This window comes from Poecilia formosa, unplaced genomic scaffold (genome assembly GCF_000485575.1).
Source record: "Poecilia formosa unplaced genomic scaffold, Poecilia_formosa-5.1.2 Scaffold140, whole genome shotgun sequence".
NCBI classification, from domain to species: Eukaryota; Metazoa; Chordata; class Actinopteri; order Cyprinodontiformes; family Poeciliidae; genus Poecilia; species Poecilia formosa.
This window is the reverse complement of record NW_006800079.1, coordinates 1,212,460-1,231,022: the sequence shown is the minus strand read 5'-3', so window position 1 is coordinate 1,231,022 and position 18,563 is coordinate 1,212,460. Positions and strand designations below refer to the sequence as shown.

The 18,563-nt window shown below is 37.9% G+C and overlaps 1 protein-coding gene across 1 annotated transcript in view; it reads right to left on the bottom strand.

The window, feature by feature from the left end:
• The window catches only part of LOC103145332 (partitioning defective 3 homolog B-like), a 219,865-nt gene that overhangs the window by 92,424 nt on the left and 108,878 nt on the right, over nucleotides 1-18,563 (bottom strand). The window contains exons 18-19 of the mRNA XM_016676721.1: nucleotides 10,302-10,517; nucleotides 6,020-6,248 (exon numbers count right to left, since the gene is read on the bottom strand). Coding sequence (XP_016532207.1) covers nucleotides 6,020-6,248; nucleotides 10,302-10,517 — 445 coding nt within the window. The remainder of the gene's footprint in view (nucleotides 1-6,019; nucleotides 6,249-10,301; nucleotides 10,518-18,563) is intronic.

Below are 18,563 nucleotides of genomic sequence, written 5' to 3'. Positions count from 1 at the left end.
ATTTTTATTTTATATTGAGGGTACAAAGAATTAGCCAGAAAAGCAATAATTTTCTCTTAGCAAAGGTTTCATATTTTTCTCAGTGCTAAAACCACCATTTACATTTAGTCAAGCCATAGCTGCACCTATAACAGTTACACTAATGCGGCACCTTGAGGTGTCAAAACACCAAGAAACATCTTAGTTCAAACACAGACAGAGGATAACCAATCACAAAATATTCATCAAATGATGAATGCTGCACCATCAACGAAAGGCCATTTTCTGCCATCACCATTTTCATCTATCTACCACACACACATTCAAAAACACAGAGACATACAGTATCTACAGACTTGGGCTAATACGCCTCGCATGAAGCTCAACCATTACGCGGCCCACAATGGAGCTAGTCAGTCCTAATGGGCCCCACCGTGGTGATGGGCTAATAGTCCCAACGATGGAGCACTTTAAGTCTAACAGAGGTGCTGCATTAGGACTGGTAGGAGAGAGTAAAAATAGTGGGTGAGGAGCTAGAAGGAAAAATAAATGGTAGGATGTTAGAGAGAGTGTAATTAGAGTCACCAATGAGAGGAAAAGAAAGAGAGCAGAGTCAAGGCTCAAAGGCTCCTTTGCTTGGTGGCTCCATTCGTAATTGTGCTGCTTTCTGGATTTTTAAGTTTAGCTGAGCCAGTGGCACAAAAACATACAGATATGAACATGCAAAAATAATAATAATAATAATAATAATAAAAGAATGACAGAGTGAGCTGTAAAAGCAGCAGTGCTTGATTATATGCCAGCAGGAGACCAAGCATTCATTATCATAGATTCATCATAAATTTGCACTATTTTAAAGCTGAAAATGAGCAGCGGGCACAGATATTTGCAATACATTGCAACAACACAATGCCCTGGCAGGAGCGGCATCCATCCGTTTATCATTGCTGCCAGACCTTGTCCTTTCCAAGTCTAGGCCATATTATAATTTGTACAGAGGACTCTCTACTTCATTGTGCCTTTCACGTCCACCGGAATGCAAGAGTCAATTATAATATCTGATTAACTAAAATACAACTAAGACATGCATTTAAACTTAAGCTTTTAATCTGGACTAAATAGGAAAAGAATTGGAAAAGGGTCACATAATTGTAGCGCAGTTTGGAGAGTGCAAAAACAAACCTTCTATCCCATGAGCAAACTATATAACAACCATCTGACTGTGTGACCAATCATGTTTAATCATCATATGAATATGCATCATGGTGGGATGGTTACCATGGAGTGAGCACACACACACACACACACACACACACACACACGCAGATGATGGGCATATCTGATTGGCAGGTGGCGACAGTTCAGATGACAGAGCCAGCTGTCCACATTAAAGGGCATTTCAAACAAACATTTGGAGTCTGACTTTCATGGCTCAGTTGAAAATTAGAGTTGGGAACCTTTTATTCAATAATGTGAAAGTTTATTTCTAAGAGTTGCTTTTTTGTTGTCAAGCTATAAAAGGTTTCATTAAGTTATCCAACCTTCCTGAATTGTTTTTTCCCCAGCCTGTTTAAGGTCATGCCATAAGATCTTAATTGAATTTAACTCTGTACTTTGACTCTGGTGTGCTTTGGATCATTGTTATGCTGAATAACTACAACTTTAAGTCACCAACAGAATGCTGAATATTTTTCAGGATTTTGTGCTACAGAGCAGAATTTATGGTTTCATCAGTTTGTCTGTCCTGAAGAAGACTCAGACTTTTCATGATTGACACGTCCATTTAATCAGAGCTAATAAAATCTCAGGGTGGGAGTAATTGCACTTTTTTTTTTCTTTTCCAGGATACTTAGGATAGCTTTTTTTTTTCTTAAAACTGAATAGCAACAAATCTTAAAACAAATGTTTTAAGAATATTCACATTATCTTGGTTTGATATTAAAGCTTGCCTATTTCTGTATAAAAAATATCAAGAAAATCTAAGAAATCTGTAAAGCGGTGAACACTTGTATGATTTTGAGTTCTTTTACCTTCAACTTGGGAAATGTAAATATGATTAAAAAAATGCTTTCTGGGTGTTACTGTAAACAGAAAAAGATGTCATCATTGCAAACATAACAGTTGCGTTTTAGCATATATTCCAATAAGACCAAGTACAACTGAGTACGGTTGAGTAATCCATACTGCCACCCCTCCAGACCATTAGGCCAATCAAAGGTGTCCTCAGATGAATATGACAAATCAGCAGCTCTGCCTGGATTGAACTATACTGAATAGGTCCAATTTGCTTTCTCAGTCTACCACCATTACATGCAATCAAATGCAGATACGGGAGCAGGAGCTGAGGGGAGCAGATGGAGAAGAAAAATTGGAATGATGCAAAGATTAGGAGAGGTGGGTGCTGACAGACAGAGGGAGAGAGGGGGGTGAGGTATGATACCGAAATATGACTAGAGAAGAGAGGAGGACTGAAAGGTTGAGACTATCAGTAGGCTCTTATCGAGACACTCTTATGGTGATGAGTGATGAGGTGTAGAGGAAAGGTCTAAAAATATCACTGGATGTCATATATGGTGTCTTACAGTGCTTGTGGCTGAGTGTGATGGGAAAACAGGTAGTCAGGAGAAAAGATGGAGGTGTATGTTCGAAGACGAAAATGTCATTTATGCATGTAGCATGAGAAAACGGTCATCAACAAAAGTGGTTGGTGCTGCTGCCATAACCTATTTTGGACTCTGGAGCACGTAAAACCTCCTAAGACGATCAAATTTATGTGAGGGGAATGAAGAAATACACCTCATGGTACATCAAGTAATTCAACTAGATTAAAGAGAAAGAAATGAATGCAGGGAGGACCTTTACAGTGCAAAGGTATGTTTTCACCAAATGTCACATGGGATTTTGAAAGAGGAAAACTTCTCATTTTTGATGACTACTGTATCAAATCTCTTGCCATTTTCAAAGAGCTAATGTTTTATTTTTGTTTTTAGGTCTTGCAATAAATAAAAACATGTTGTTAGAATAAGAAAAAAGGGGATTATATTTCCTTTTAGGGAAGGGGTCCCCAAACTTTTTCCTGCGAGGGCCACATGGCTGTTCCTTTCTCTGGTCGGGGGCCGGTCTTAGTTTTTGGAGCAAGAAACCTTAGAAAATTCTTGTCGACGGGGGGGCTGTTCTGTCTTTGAAACTGTCGAGCGGGGGAGGGGGGGAACGACACATTTGCGCTTTTAGATAGAATGCAAATGGAAAAAACCGTGAGTGAAACGGTGACTGGGACTGACTAGTATATATTCCATTGAGGGAAGGTTAGTTTCACATCTGCTCAAGCCCCCTGGTGGTTGAAGAAAAATCCACATATAAACCAGAAAATACAATATATGAAAAAAAAACACTGAATGCTCTCTGCTATGAGGAGGCGGGCCGGATCCGGCATTGTTCAGGGGGCCGGACCAAATGACGTGGCAGGCCGGAGTTTGGGGACCCCTGTTTTAGGGGATGGTTTGGGAAAATAATGCAACTAAAAAGAAAGGTTGTCTCTCACCTAATGGGATGAAAAGTAGGAAATGGATAACTTGCTCTTGTTATTAGTATTTAAAAATATTAGTTGGCAGCTTATGTGGAAGATCTAAAAAGCAATTTGAGGCACTGGTGCAGCAGGTTGCAGATCCCTGATCTAACCTTTATACATTAGAAAATCTAAAAAAAGAAAAAAGAAATGTCTGTAGCAGTGTAAAATTGGTGTTGCAATCAAGGTTTGTTTATTTATTTTTTTCTTAAGAGTCCTTAAACAAGCTTTTAGCTCATGATAAACTCCTGGTTTATGTCTGATGTCTTTGACCATCATGCAGCCATTTTTTTGCGACCAATTTTTATAAGTCACAGTTTATTTTTGTGAGCATGGCTGACAAAACTGAACTATATTTTTCACTCTTTGCAATGACATTCACAGCAAAAAAAAGAAGAAAAAAAAACAAAAAAAACTTACTGGCTGCTGTGGCGTCCTATCAGCGTGATGTGACCTGAACTGCAAGCTGCACTCAGCTGAAACACGTGTTATTGAATTGTGTGATGAACATAGTGAGAAAACTTGTGATAAAACTGTAAACAGGACTTTTTGTCAACAATGGCTTTCCATTTTCCAAAAAGACCTGATGTACGGCGGGTACAGTTAATACGTGTCCTATCAATCGGTTTAGCCATCTAAGCTATGGGTCTCTGCAGGTTATTCAGAGTTGCCAGGCACATCTCTGCTATCTCTCTGATCAATGCTCCCCTTGCCTGACCTGTCAGCGTATGAGGACGGCCATGTTTCGGTCAGTATGCAGCTTCAGAATTCTTAAAGCTCAGAATATGAATGAGAGAAACTATGAGAGAAAGAAGCCAGCACTGTTCCAGAAAAGCGCATGAAAACTTATTCAATTAAACTAAATTTGCTCGCATTAGTTTAATTGTCCAATATTTCACTTTAAATAACATGTAATTTTGAGATGAAATCACTGTGATAAAAAGGGACTTTGAAATCTGGAAGTGTTTTTCTGTGTTCTGGTTCAAACGGATTGCTTTTGAAAGCCTGTTTTGAAAGGCTGCAGCTATATTTTGAGTATCAAATTGCATGCAAGTGTTTTTCTTAAGATCGGTATCTATGTAATGGTCATGTGAAAACCCACTTCAAAAACGAGCACAGTGAAGAAAAGAAACAGAAAAACTGTTATGGGGTAGTTTTTTTTGTTTTTTTTTTAAGTTGAAAGCGCAAACTGTTCATTGAAACACTCTGCTCCATTCATGCTGTGTTTCTATGAAGGCTGCATTCACACTGCGAGATAGTGTTAAAGTTAATAACACAAAATAGCTCCCGCAGATAATTTTCACCACCTCTTAAGGAAACTGGGGCACCACTAAGAGTAGTTCGCCTGTACCTGGGAGCAAAAGATAAAGCTTGACAAGGGAAAAAAAGACCTCTGCATTTATGTTGTCTCTTTAGTGTGAGGCAGAGAAAACTGTGCACATAGTTTTCAGTGACAGACTTTATGGATACGATTTTCACATTAAGAATAGATTTGCTGTCAGCTGGAGTCAGCTTGCTGCATTGAGCACAACTCTGACATACTGTCCAGTAAATAAAAACATTCTCCTGAAGTGTCCTTTGTGTTGAACAACAGCCAAAAGTTGAGAAAATTTAAAGGGGAACGTCAGGGCATGGTCCCTGCAAGGTAGGAACAGCTGAAACCAGAAGTTTACAACTACTGCAGGAACAAATTGAACAACAACTTCAAAATCGATCAATAGACGGCGGCATCCGTTATTGCTTCCATACACAGTACTCTGCTGTGTGACGGCTTTGTTCTTTTTCTTTCTGCACAAGCAGCTCACTTTGAGGTCATAAATTGGATTGAAGGTGAACTTAATTAGTATTATGAATGACCACGCAAAAACAAAAAAAAAAAAACAATTGGAATTAAGCATCAAGATCTGTTGTATGAACACAGCCTGACTTACTCACTCTGAAGTACTGAATTTAACTTCACACAGTAAAACAAGGTCTACATTAACCCGTTCCATTTAAACGTCTGGATTAAACTGTATATATAAAGCAATATAGAAGAAATGTTTTCAGATAGCTTACAAAGATGTGTCCCAATGAAATAAAAAGTGATCAATAAAAATGTCTGCCATTATATGAGGCTATAACGCAACCAAACCAAAACAGGCAGGTTTCATCAACAGCTGCTAAACTCCAACAACAAAAAAAAGACAATGGTATAGTCAAAGTAATCTAAAGTAACAAAAAAGAAAACATGATCCATGCCTTCTGGAGATCTGTACCTTGCTCAAAAGAACATTTAAATGTTGAGAGAGAACACAAATGATCAATCTTCATCCCTGTGACAGGTGATTGACCGGTCTACCACCTGAGCCAGAGATCTCTTTAAAACATTCTTTAAATGAAAAAAGGACGGTTCAGCTTAGTGCTGCTCCATCCAGCTGAGGCTGGAAAAAAGCAAAGAAACTCTGTCAAATGGAAAAAAATCCAGCTACTCACCTCAGAAGAGCAAAGCCTATTTTCTTGCCCTTCTTTTCCGTTTCCTCTGTCTCTTCTGCTTTCTTCTTCTCCTTTTCTTTCCCTTTCCCTTTATTCTTTTCCTTCTTCTTGGTTTTCTCTTTCTTTTTCTTCTCTTTCTTGGTTTTCTCCTCTGTTTGATCAGCGAGTCCCTGGCGGGATGAACTACTAGCAGGAGTGTCACGGCCTGAACTCAACTCTGAACCTTCATCTGCAGGATTTAACAGGAGGAGAAAAAGACATGAGTGAATTGAAGAACGCTGGAAACAGCAGAAAAAAGTTGTTTACACTTCAGCAGTTTTGCTCGTATTATGCTCCACATAATCCCACAGAGTGACAGGAAACAATCAAGGCCATGTAATGGTTACCACAGCAAACATAACAATAAACAATTCAAAGAAAAACTGATTTGCACTCAAGTTTCTCCACTCCACATCTTGACGGGACATTTATCAACCTCACAGTGAACTAATTAACTCAAAGAAATAAGAACCCAAAGAGGTTCAAAGAATAAACTACAACGCCTCATTAATTCATCAGCAGGCTGAAGGTCTGGCCATGCATAACAATGATCCGTCACACAAACACACACTAAAACACACCGACTATTCATCGGATGGAAAAAGATGACCAAACTCAAATTAGATACTTCAAATTGGATCTAATTTTGTGTGGATATTAACTTCAGGTTTAATTACGAAGACTGTCTGTTTGTAGAAAGTAACTGTGTGTGTCATTCGTGTGAGTTCATGTGTTTTTCTTGCCGCAGCGTGAAGCAGAGTGAAACTCTGGAACATTTTAATGACCAAATGTGTGATCCATTTAAATCTAAAATCAGTGGTGGGCGCTGCTAACTGGCAAGTTAGTTATGCTAACCCTAAAGCACTAATCATAAACATTACTTAGCGCATGTAACACATGTCAAAGACACGACATGTGTTATGTCGACCTCCACAGGGAAATGAAAATACCGTATAAAAAATAACAATACAGAAAGCTGACTTCACGTCATAAAACTGGCTTCTGTCAAAGTCTTCTACCCTTTCCGACATTAAGGCTCCAAACTGCATCACGCCCCGACTCACTTCCTGCCACCCATGCAGATTTTGATATTCTTTGGAGTCAGAGATGTTCAAAGAAAAGCATCTCAGATTATGCGATGTTCATTAATCTGAACATGTCTTTTTAAACAAAGACATGAGGGATGTTAGTTTGTCGCCATAAAAGTTGGATCAGATTTTGTGAGTTTGGCTGATGATCTTACAAAAGAAGGAAAACACCTCAAAACCTCAGGAGGAAGCTGTGATGCTGATGGACTCATGGAGACGTTAGGGCTCCATACAGAGCATGCAACCATGGTAGCTGACAAACTTGGAGCAAAATTTATTTTCAAAGAAATAAATGAACTGGATGATGAACTTGTTTTAATAGCAACAAAAGAATCTGTAATGTATTACAGCCTTGCAGCTTTGATTGTACTACTCAAGTATAAATCATTAAACAGTCTCCCATCATCTTGAGCTATTTTATTTAGCTTAAACAGCAGTGAAACTTTGGTTTTGAGTCGGTAGTTACTTTTACTACTGGATTATGTGGAAGGAACATTACAAAATCAATCCTGCTCTCTCCATCCATGTATCCATATATCCATCTATCTATTTACATATCTTATTTCATGACTTAATTATGAACATTATTTGCAAATCTGTCCCACACTGTCTTCAATGCGCATCGAAGTGTGTGCTGGTTGTGATTTCATCACGTTAAATAACAAACGTGTCTGAATCGGTGCAGACACGTTACCGAAGCAGCACAAAGCAAGGGTAGAACTGGCTTCTGATCAGCTGTTCTGAGAAATCCCATGAATCAAATGATGAAACAAATCTGTGACAGCTCTGTACAGGCTTACTGTAGCTGCAATGCAGAGCCATTCTATTTTCTTTTTTTTGTTTGTTTTAATTTCTAAGCCAAATGAATGCGAAAGGATTTGAGCTGCAGCTGCTGCCTGATTGTATATTGGTATTTTAACTGCTCCCAACCGCAGAGTTTACTTTAACACAGTGCAGTGTGTCTGTTGGCTTCAAGTGACTTTTTGGAGTAACTGTAGAAGGACTTTCAGCATTTATGGGGTGACAGATGGCATCTCAGGAAAAATGTTTTTGTTGGGTTGAAAACTCGGTTACTATGGTTCATTTGAACAAGCTGGAGTGACAAAACTACAAAATACTGATCGACAGCGACCCAAGCAGGTGCTCTGCCATTGCCTGCTTGGGCCGCTGATATAAACAGCTCTGGCGGCACTTGCATTAAATGCTCATCTAAGCTAATGTATAAAATATATCTTATTAAAACAAATTCATACCAGAATCTGATCAGTATTTTCACAAACCAGGGGGATCTTTCTGCACTGACAATAGTAATATGTGAAGCTGTCAGGCATTCTGGCAGACATGACACAGCGCTGCCCTTGACAATACATTTGGCAGTTTCAAGTAAAACAACAAACACTTCTGTCCAGGAGAAAACAACATGTGAAATTCAGTAGACGATGCACAATTAAAGTAATTTTAAAACCTACTAAGCTTATCTGACAACAAAGTAACAGTCTATCAGACACGCACATTTGGAAAAAAGAAGTAAATACAAAGAATGAAAGATACTCAGTGCTTCACAGAAGTGCGCTGTGTCAAATATCAGCAACTTTGAAAGTGCTGAACAGTTAGAAAGACGGTGACAGATGTGGCCACTGCATGTGTGGTGTTGACATGCCCTATTACTCTTATCCTGTGTGAGCGTAGTGATCTGAAACAGGCCAACTCATTACTGTGGTGGTGACTGATAAGAGTTAGCTGCTAATAATGCAGCTGGGAATTGAATATGTGTTGATGTTTTGAGGCATGAGGCGCCTGCTGCAAGACTCTTGTCACACTTTGTTGGAGAAAATGCGATCCAGGAACGCCTCGCGCGTGGAGGTAAGCTGAGAATGCATCAATCACCGGGTGGAAAAATTCACCTAAAGGCACCGAAGATGAATGCGAGCGATTAGATGCAAAATTTAAAGATAGAAATCTCTGTTACTTTGGAAATGGGGACCTATGAGGTGCTTTGAAAACGCATCTCAGAGAGTGAAGTCGAACAACTTTTCCCACTGACAATAAAGTTAAAAAGCAGCAGCAAGGGAAGTAACAGTGATTAAATGAATCAGAAGCAAAATAATAATAATAATTTGAGTAAAATGCATTATATTATTTTCTGTATAATTTACATGTTCTTCGTTTACTTAGTAAAAAGTTGTTTTTACCTGCCTTTTTTGGGCAAAGGTAAACTTGTTTCAGATAAGTTCAGGGCTGAAGATGTCTCTAAAAGAGAGACATCTTGAAAATGAGATCTGGATCTCAATGGGGTTTACCTGGTTAAATAAAGGAATATATAAAAAAAAACAAAGCTGGAGTAAAATTTTTACATTTTAATGAAAAGAACAGCCTCCAACAGTGAAAAGCACAGTGAAGGGGAGAAAGATGAAACTGGTCTCAGACAAGGTGGAATTAAATTAAATACAAAAGAAAATCTTGTGTAAACATTTTCATGCCTAAACAGCTGAAAACAAAATCTCGATTAATCTGTGATTTGATGTGGCAATTTGCAAAGTGTGAAAGAAAAGCTTCCTTCTTTTCTAAATATGCACATGTCACTGTTAGTATGACTTTTCTCAGTTTCAATCTCACGTCAACCTTATTTTTTGCTGATGGATTCACAAAGCTGTAATTATGTGAGTAATAGATCAGTAATAATAAAAAAAACATTTCCAAAATACTAATTTTAAGTACCAAAGAAAATTATGTTACTAGTTGGTTTTTTACAAGTTTATCTTTTTTATTGTGACATATTATCAATAAATGTCCATTTTATTAGACATTGTGAGTGCTATGTAATTTCAGCATATTAATGCAGAAGGCACATATTACCCAATTATTATAATTATTATCAAATAATACTACATTATTAACATTTTATTACCAGCTGTTACTTTCAGGTGAAACCATACTTAAAAAAATTATAATATCTACCTGTTATTAAATTCCATTACCAAACAATTAGTCTGTTAATAACATCTAATTAAATGCTGCTCTGCACATTACAGTATCATTATTATTATTATACATATTATTACAATGCTGTAATAGAAAGTGCTGCCAGTAAATATTGACTGTACAAGTCCAAAACATTATGTGGCAAAAAACACATATTGCCACATAACTCTTACCATCATCATCTTCAGCTGGGCCATCATAGGATTTATCGATAGCTGCCCTGAAGCTCTCATTGCATCCTCTTCCTCTGACCATATTTGGGCGAGGGCGGTGGAAAGGGAGCATTTCGTTTTTCTTGTTGACCTCCGACATGGCCGTCTGGAGGCTCTCCAACGAACTGGACTTCTTCAAACCAAGAGTTGGGCCGAGTTCGATAGGCATACATGGAGCTGGTGGAAACCAGAAACAAGTTGTCACAGAAGACAAAGAACTCAAATACCATGGGGACGAAAGTGCAAATGCTTTGTTTCAGTCTTATGCAATCAAACATCCTTGAATTAGTACATTGCTGTGATTAGGGTAAATGCCCAAGTTGATTATGACTGGAACCTAAAAAGAACATTACATGGCTGAACTCTGGAGAACAGAGAGCAGAAAAAAAAAGTCTGATGTACTGAAATGTACAGTTGTTGGGGTTGTGATGGATTCCAGGTTGGCTTCACAGTTGTTGGCTCTCTATCCATCATCTCAGGTCTGGTGTAGGGAAAGACGTATTACTAAAGGAGGGAGGGATCAAGCCCAGAGGTTGATAAAGAGCTTTACGATGACAGAAGCATGTTGGAAGTATTCACAGGATAGAAACCAGACATGCTGTGGAGCTACACTTTCAAATATAAAAAAACGAGTGAAAAAACATCTTTTTAATTAATAAAATCAAGTTTTGTGGATTGAAGCTAACAAAGAAGGATAAGGGTGACGGGACTGGTACTATGCACAACATCTAAGACACTGATGATATCTGAGATAGGGAAAAAATGGACAGCACAGAAGGCGACACAGGGGGAGAGCAAATTAAATTTCCTGCAGGGAATATCACCAGGGAAAACCCAGGTGGCAGGAAAGAGAGAGGAGAAAAATGGAAGACGAAAAGAGGAAAGCTGGGCCAGCTGCCAGCTCAAAATACTAGTAATCCTCTCTCACAAACACACACACACACACACACACACACACACCACACACTTTGGATTCCTTGCTGGCTCTAGCTTGTCGATATGATGCCACTTTGATTCATGATAGCTAAACTTGCATCACTTTAGCTAATGATTCCCTATACACACTGATGGTTGTGTGTGTGTGAGAGAGAGACAGAGAGAAAGCTCTGAGAGCGAAGGAGATGAGATGGCTGATGTGACTTCCACATCTATTTAAACAACCATTAACCAAAGCTAGAATCACACAAAGAGTAATAACAAACAGTAAAAGTATGCACATGCATAATGCAGGCCTGCTTCTCAAAGCCACGGACAAAGGCCACAGAGTGTGAGGCTCTCATCCATAAACACACTCCACATGTCACTCAGAGGCAGGCTGCTTTATTAAATACCTAAGTGACTGCTAAAGGCAACTGCAATCACTGGGTTTTATTTAAGGGTATTGGAGTAAAAGAGCCTGAATACAAATGCATGATAAACTTTTCAGATTGTTTTTTTTTCTAAAAAATCTTTGTAAACAATGTTTTTTTTTCTTTCCATTTCACTTTTATGCATTACATAAAACAATAAAATGCACTGAAATACAAGCAGTGGAATTTGTTATTTGTTATGAGATTTTTTTTTTTTATTTAAAAAAAGGGTTCAGTCCTCAACTTTGGAGACCAACTGTGAGTAAATTCAGGAACTCCCAGCATGTTAACTGACGTCTGCATCGAAATCCAGAGAAGGATTGGGTTTTTCCTCACAAGTCACGTGATGTTTGGTTGGTTAATCAAGGAGTAAACACAAAACATTTCCTACATCCCGACACACAGGGAGATCGTTGACCATTCACTCACACACTCTCACTCTCGCTCAAACATTTCTGCTGTGAGAAGCAGGATTTGTGTCAGAAATGTAATTACTGTGGCACAACTGCAAAAAGATAGTATTAAGCAGCTTTTAGAGAGAGGGAGGGACGACAAGAAAGACAAGGATACCAAAATGGTTTTGGGGGAGATCGGCAGAGTCAGAAAGTGGGGTAAAGATCAGCACAACTCTGAGAGATGGGTACAGAAAAACAGAGACACCGATCCTGGGAATGAACAGATGGGAGCGATAATAGGGCAACAACAAATAGAGGGGAAAAAAGGGAAAAGAACAACTACAAACAAAACATAAATGAAAAATGAAAAAAGAAAGCCACAAAGAGAAAGAGAGAGAGAGAGAGAGAGAATGCCAAGTGATCCCAAAGCTACTTTGTTGGCAGAAAAAGCAGTGGGCTACTTTCAAAGTCAAAATTACACCAAGGAGCAGCTTATCAGCAGGCTTCAGCTTACAAAGCCAGCAGACTTACCAACAACCCCAACTTCTGGAGCACTAAACACACTGGGGCCCCAAATAAAGACGGGACTATTTTTATCTCCTTAACTATACATGTGCAGTAATAAAGGGAGAAGATTGGTGTTTTAGTTGGGATAAAATTCAGCTGCCGTTGCTGTCTTTAGAGTAGAAATCCCTCAGCGTTACAGGCTAATATTTATGAAATACATCACGTTCCTTATACAACCCAACCCAGTCGTGGAATGTTCTGAAAGACATATACACAAAATTCCTCACATAATAAACAATGGAACTATGTATTCAGTGTAATGACATGGCTGTTTACTTGAAATGATTTAGGTGTAAATATTTGACAGTTTGCATGTGTGTATCTGATGTGTATCTGATGTGTATCTGATGTATATCTGATGTGTATCTGATGTGTATCTGATGTGTATCTGACATGTATCTGATGTGTATCTGACATGTATGTGACATGTATCTGATGTGTAATGATGTCGGATGTGGAGAAGAGTTCCTGAAGTGCTTTCAACTTCCAAACAGGAATCAAGTTTGATGTTCCACATGTCCGCATTATAATTGTTGAAGCAACATAAAAAGTTTAAAAGGCAAAGAGGCTACCAAAAACTTTCCTATAAATTACAAATTCTGCTGATTTCAATCAATCAGTTAGATTTCTAGCATCACCCACTTTTAGCTTTTAATCATTGTTAATAAAAGAAAAAAAATGTCCAGAGGAGTAAATTATTGCCCAAAAAGGAACTTTTGAGATTCATTTCACATATTTTCAAGAAAAAAAAAAAACTTCTTTAAGAAGATTCTTCTTCTTCTTCTTGAAAAGTCATGCATTGCAAATAAAAGGACAATTTCCTAACGTTACAATGGAGTCATTTTGCTCAGATTTTGAGAGAGGAATGGCTACCTTCATTCTTAAACAAGGAGCACTTGCTTTTATTGATTTTTTTTTTTTTTTTTCCCCCCAGAAAATAACTGATCACACTGATTGAACTCTGCACTGCTAATATTTTGGAAATTCACCTTTTAATTAACGAGTCAACTGCAAAAAATCAGCAGCATGTCATGGCTGTTGGGTGTATTGGTTTGCTATTATGCTACTATGGCTAAAAAGAAAAAAAGAAAACACACCATCTATAAATATAAAAAACAGAAACACCGATTGATCTGGTTAGTGATGTCGGACTGCTATTATTTTGAACACAACTATGCCTGCCAGGCAATTAATCACAATCTCAAAGACCAGAAGAACTGTACATTTATTCTGAAGATATCGACTTCCCTCAAAATATTATCCGACAGTTAATTGAGGGAAACGAATGGCCTTTCTTCCTCTCAAACTTGATATAAAATAGGGTCCAGCACATGTCAGTGATCACTACATAAAACCCAAGAGAGATGAATGACTGTGCCAGCAAGAAACGACAGCACTGACCATCTTCTGATTACTTCTCACCTTTATTAGCTTACTGGGGGAGATGGATAAGGGTCAAAGGCCATTCAATATACAGAGGAGCGGCCAACCCTACGCAGAGAAACAGTGATGCATCCGCATGTGATGAACACACAACAAATGGCACGGAAAGAGCACGCAGTCTGAGAATGCTTTCAGGATTGAACACCTGCGTGTTCACAGGCCCATAATGTACAGGGGGTGAAATGAAAAGCACGACTGCTTAGTTCAGCTGTTTGAATTCTTTATCTAATGTCGGCTGTGAGGAGCTAATGTGTGCCGGAATCGTGTAGTGTCTGACGACACAGGCGAACAAATTGAGCTGCACTCCCTAAGACAAATTAATCCATCAATCCGCATCAGTCCTAACAAGGTGGCTTTCAGGTTAAATCCAAAGCAAAGTCTGCGAGAGCCGGAGAGACCGGGAAACAATGGAAACCAAGACGACACCAGGAAAAAAAAAAAAAAAAAGAGAAAGACGGAGATGCGAAAAGAAATGAAGACACAATCACAGAAAAGGAGGAAGCAGAAGCGGGACCAGGAGCAAATGCAGCTCTCCAAAGACACAAATCTGGCAGCGCCTCATCAGTGTGTGATGCTTTTCAAAGTCAAACATCCACCGGGGACGGATTCAGACAATAGGCTGCACCAGCGTCCCTCAGCATCACATGGACCCCCTGACACATGCACACAGAGAGATGTTGTCCGTCCTATAAGCTTCTCTGCCTCTTTGCCAGACGCTAAGCCTGAATGGCGTTGGCAAAGAAAAGAGGGAATGAGAGCGAGGCAGAGACAGACAGAGCTGTCGGAGGAAAGAAAAACTGAGAATACAGAGCACTACAACAGCAGCAGACGAGCACTGCATCCATTTAATGCTGCGTTAGAGCATTATAAAAACCTGGCTAGTGTCTATACTCATAAGTACAGACACACATTTGAGCAAGTGGGACTGTGTGTTGGACGAGAAAACATACTTAAGTGCATGAAAGTAACAGGTGAGTCTATTTAAACATGTAAAAAAACAAAAAAACAACTGGCCATCCTTGTGAGCAATTTGGGAGATTGGTAGACAATTTCAAAGATAAATATTGTCCAATATTTTCAGAGTTTTCAGTCAAATTCTTGGGCAGTTCACTGCTTGCACTAGGGGAACTTTTCTTAAGATACCAAAAAGAAAAACCTTTTTGATGAATGTTGCACTATGTGGGTGTAGTTTTGTATTGGGAGGGTGTTAACATTTTTTACTGCTTAAATATTTTAATATTTTCTGTAAACCCTTAATTAGGAATAAAGAATATTTGTTTGTAAACACTAAATCTAAAACCCAGTCACTCTTGGTAAATATTGGCGTTATAGAGGAATTGCATTCAATTAACATAAACCTTACTAGAAATACTGATTATATTGTCAGATTGATTTGTCAGTTCCACAGATGTATTAGGCAAGAAAATGTAATAGGAAATAGAGAAAAATAAACAGACTTAAAAGTTAAGACTCAAAAAAAACTAAAAAGTATATCTATGCAGCAGCAGGAGAGAATAAGCTTTAGACAGTCACGACAAAATGTACTTAAACGTTAAAAAGTGGATTTTGCATGATGTGTCCAAATCCCTTTAAGATTTGAACTGACTCTGTACAAATTATGCCCTGTTCTATACTATAAGAGAATCATCAACCGCTATAAAACATATCTGAAATTAATGCTTTATTGGTCTGAAAGCAGATATGAAAACCACAAACAAAATGTTTTCTGAACTATTTGCCAGGATACTTTTTGTCTTGTTCACAAGGTTCAAGTTGTCTTCAATGAAATATGATGCTGGTTTAGAAATGAATTTATGAACAGGCAGCGAGAAAGTAAAGTTTTAAAGTTTGCAACACTTTTTGACATGTGTGGCATTCATTGTTTTGGCACTGATACTTTTTAGCGGTGTCTATATTTTATGGGAAAATATGTAACATATAAATATGAAGAACATATTTAGAAATTCAAGCTTTAATCTTTTTAGCCATGGAAAGAAAAAAAAAGTAACTGGAAACATGAATTGTCTTTTCTACTCCAGTTTATTTTTCCACACTTACCCAGACTTGGAAAGTACAAAAAAACAAATTACTAATTTTTCCAGTGAATTCAGGACTGTGTATGAACCTTGTATTTGTGAGTCTGCCAGATATTCATTCCTAACCATTTGGTCTAACAAGAACACATCTTTCACACACTGATTTGAAGGCGAACAACCACCGAGGGCTGCAGAATGACTTACTCACTCGGAAAAAGAAACACAGATGCATTTGTTTCACTTATGTCATCTTAGCAAGATTTGTGATGTTCCTTCCAGTTGAAAGGATTAAATACAGGGTTCCTACACAATTTCCATTTCAAAATCACACACTTTTTCTAGGCTGCAATTTTCAGATATTATAAGTTACTGAGACTTTGACTATGATAGCTGATGATCGATAAGGATGTTTATCACTGTGCTCTCAGCAATAAAAGCTGTATGAATTTGACTCTTCAATAAAAACCCAAATTTTGTGAGTTTTACTTAAATCGCAAAAGAAAAAGTTACTATTCTGATTATCTTGCGATAAAAAGAATCTGATAGTCTAAAAATGTCATTATCTTGAAACAACATTCTTAAGCTTTAATATTAATTTGTTGCATCAAATACAACTTACTGTTTATCTTGAGCTAGAGATTTCAACCTTGGTTAAGTTGCTATAATAAAGCATATTTATAACATTATCTCAAAATAAAATCTTAAGTGAAAAGAGTTCAATCATGGTAAATATTTTGATGTAAAATTATCCCAACATGATGCAGTTTTTACGTTTTTACCTCTGTTTTGAATTCAATCAGTAAATTAGAAAATCAATGTAAAGGTTTTATCTTTTTCGTAATCAAACAAAAAAAGGGGAAACTTTTATGTTTTGATAATTTATTGTATGGAGAATTAAATATCCCAACCTTTTATTAGTGTTAAATTGACTTCATCCATGTATGATGGGGAAAAGATGGAATCAAACCCACAACTTTCAGATCATGAGACGACGACTTTTCCCACTGAGTTACAGTGGCCCACTAACCCAGCATATAGTTTGTCTGTTTTCTCTGGGAAAGTCTTAAAGTGAAAACAACCAACAAATTTTGTTTTCACTCTAAGGTCTAAGGGAGCCTCTTCTCTTTTTAGCCATACAATTATTTCATGTTTCCGTTTCCACAGCTGATTTGATTTCTCTCTGCCGCTGCAAAGACATGAGGAATGACTGACCGCAACATCAGTTTATTTAGACTCCATTTCATTGCATCTAATTATATTTTATAAAAATCTACAAATGAAAGTTTCCAGACATTTGCTGAATTCTTTTGGTTGCTAAAAATTCAACGTTCCAAGTTCTCTTTTCCACAAATGCAGACGCATTTTAAACAGTTCCCAGTTTCCACCAATCTGACTCTTAGCCTTTGGTAGATTATATTGTGAAATCTCCCAAAATTCATATTTTCCACAGGATGATGAAGAGTTTCCATTACCACCATTTTAACGTAATGATTGTTATGTGTATGTGTGCAAAAGTGTGAATGCCCGGTGGTTTCTTGAGGTGTGGAAAGAGAAACCATTGCTGGAAGTGAGAACAGCATTCCCAGAAGTCATTGTCTCACAATCGCATATTTTCCATGGTTCCACCACATATTGCTGTCTTTTATCTTATTCCCGGAGCGGCCTGACAAGCACAAGCTACTGGATGTGGTTGTCTCATAAACAACACAATTGTGCAAAAACAAAAGTTTGGAAAGGGGAAAAAAGCGGCGTCATGTTTGCTGGCACACGCTGTTAAACAGCATGGTGGAGTTTGTTCCGTAAGCAACAGGTCCTGCATACAGAAGGTTGGCTTCAGCAAAAATAATGTAACTTGACCTGCTTGTGGAGGCGTATAATTCAGAAGAAATCTTGCTGGTGAAAGAACTAGTTCAGACTTATGACTATTAAAATGTCAATGTAGGTCGTTTTACCTTTTTCGCTGTGTAAGAGCAAGCTTTTGATACTTTTGTTTCAATGGTTTTTTTTAGTGTTTGGAGTGTAGTATCAGTTTTATTTAAGCAAAAAAATCTCCTTAACCAAGATAATCAGTTTTAGTCCTAATTGATGGTGTATAGGAAGATTTCTCATTTCCATTGAGCGTGCTGTGATGGGTCAAAGGAAGATCTTTTCAACCCCACTGTTGAAAGAAGCTGAATGAATTGGTTCTAATCATATTTAAAAATTGTCTGGGCTATAATATGAAACGGCTAATAAACAACTAGCCTTGACATCAACATGCGCTACCTGCAAGATTTTTGCCACATGAGTTAAATAAATAATGACAGGAATTGTCCAAGAGCCATATAGCAACTTGCAGAAAGATTCACAAACAGCAGGAATTATAGACTTTTATGATCCACTCACTGCACACAACTCCACTCAGGAAGAAAAAGCTAATTAAATACATATATA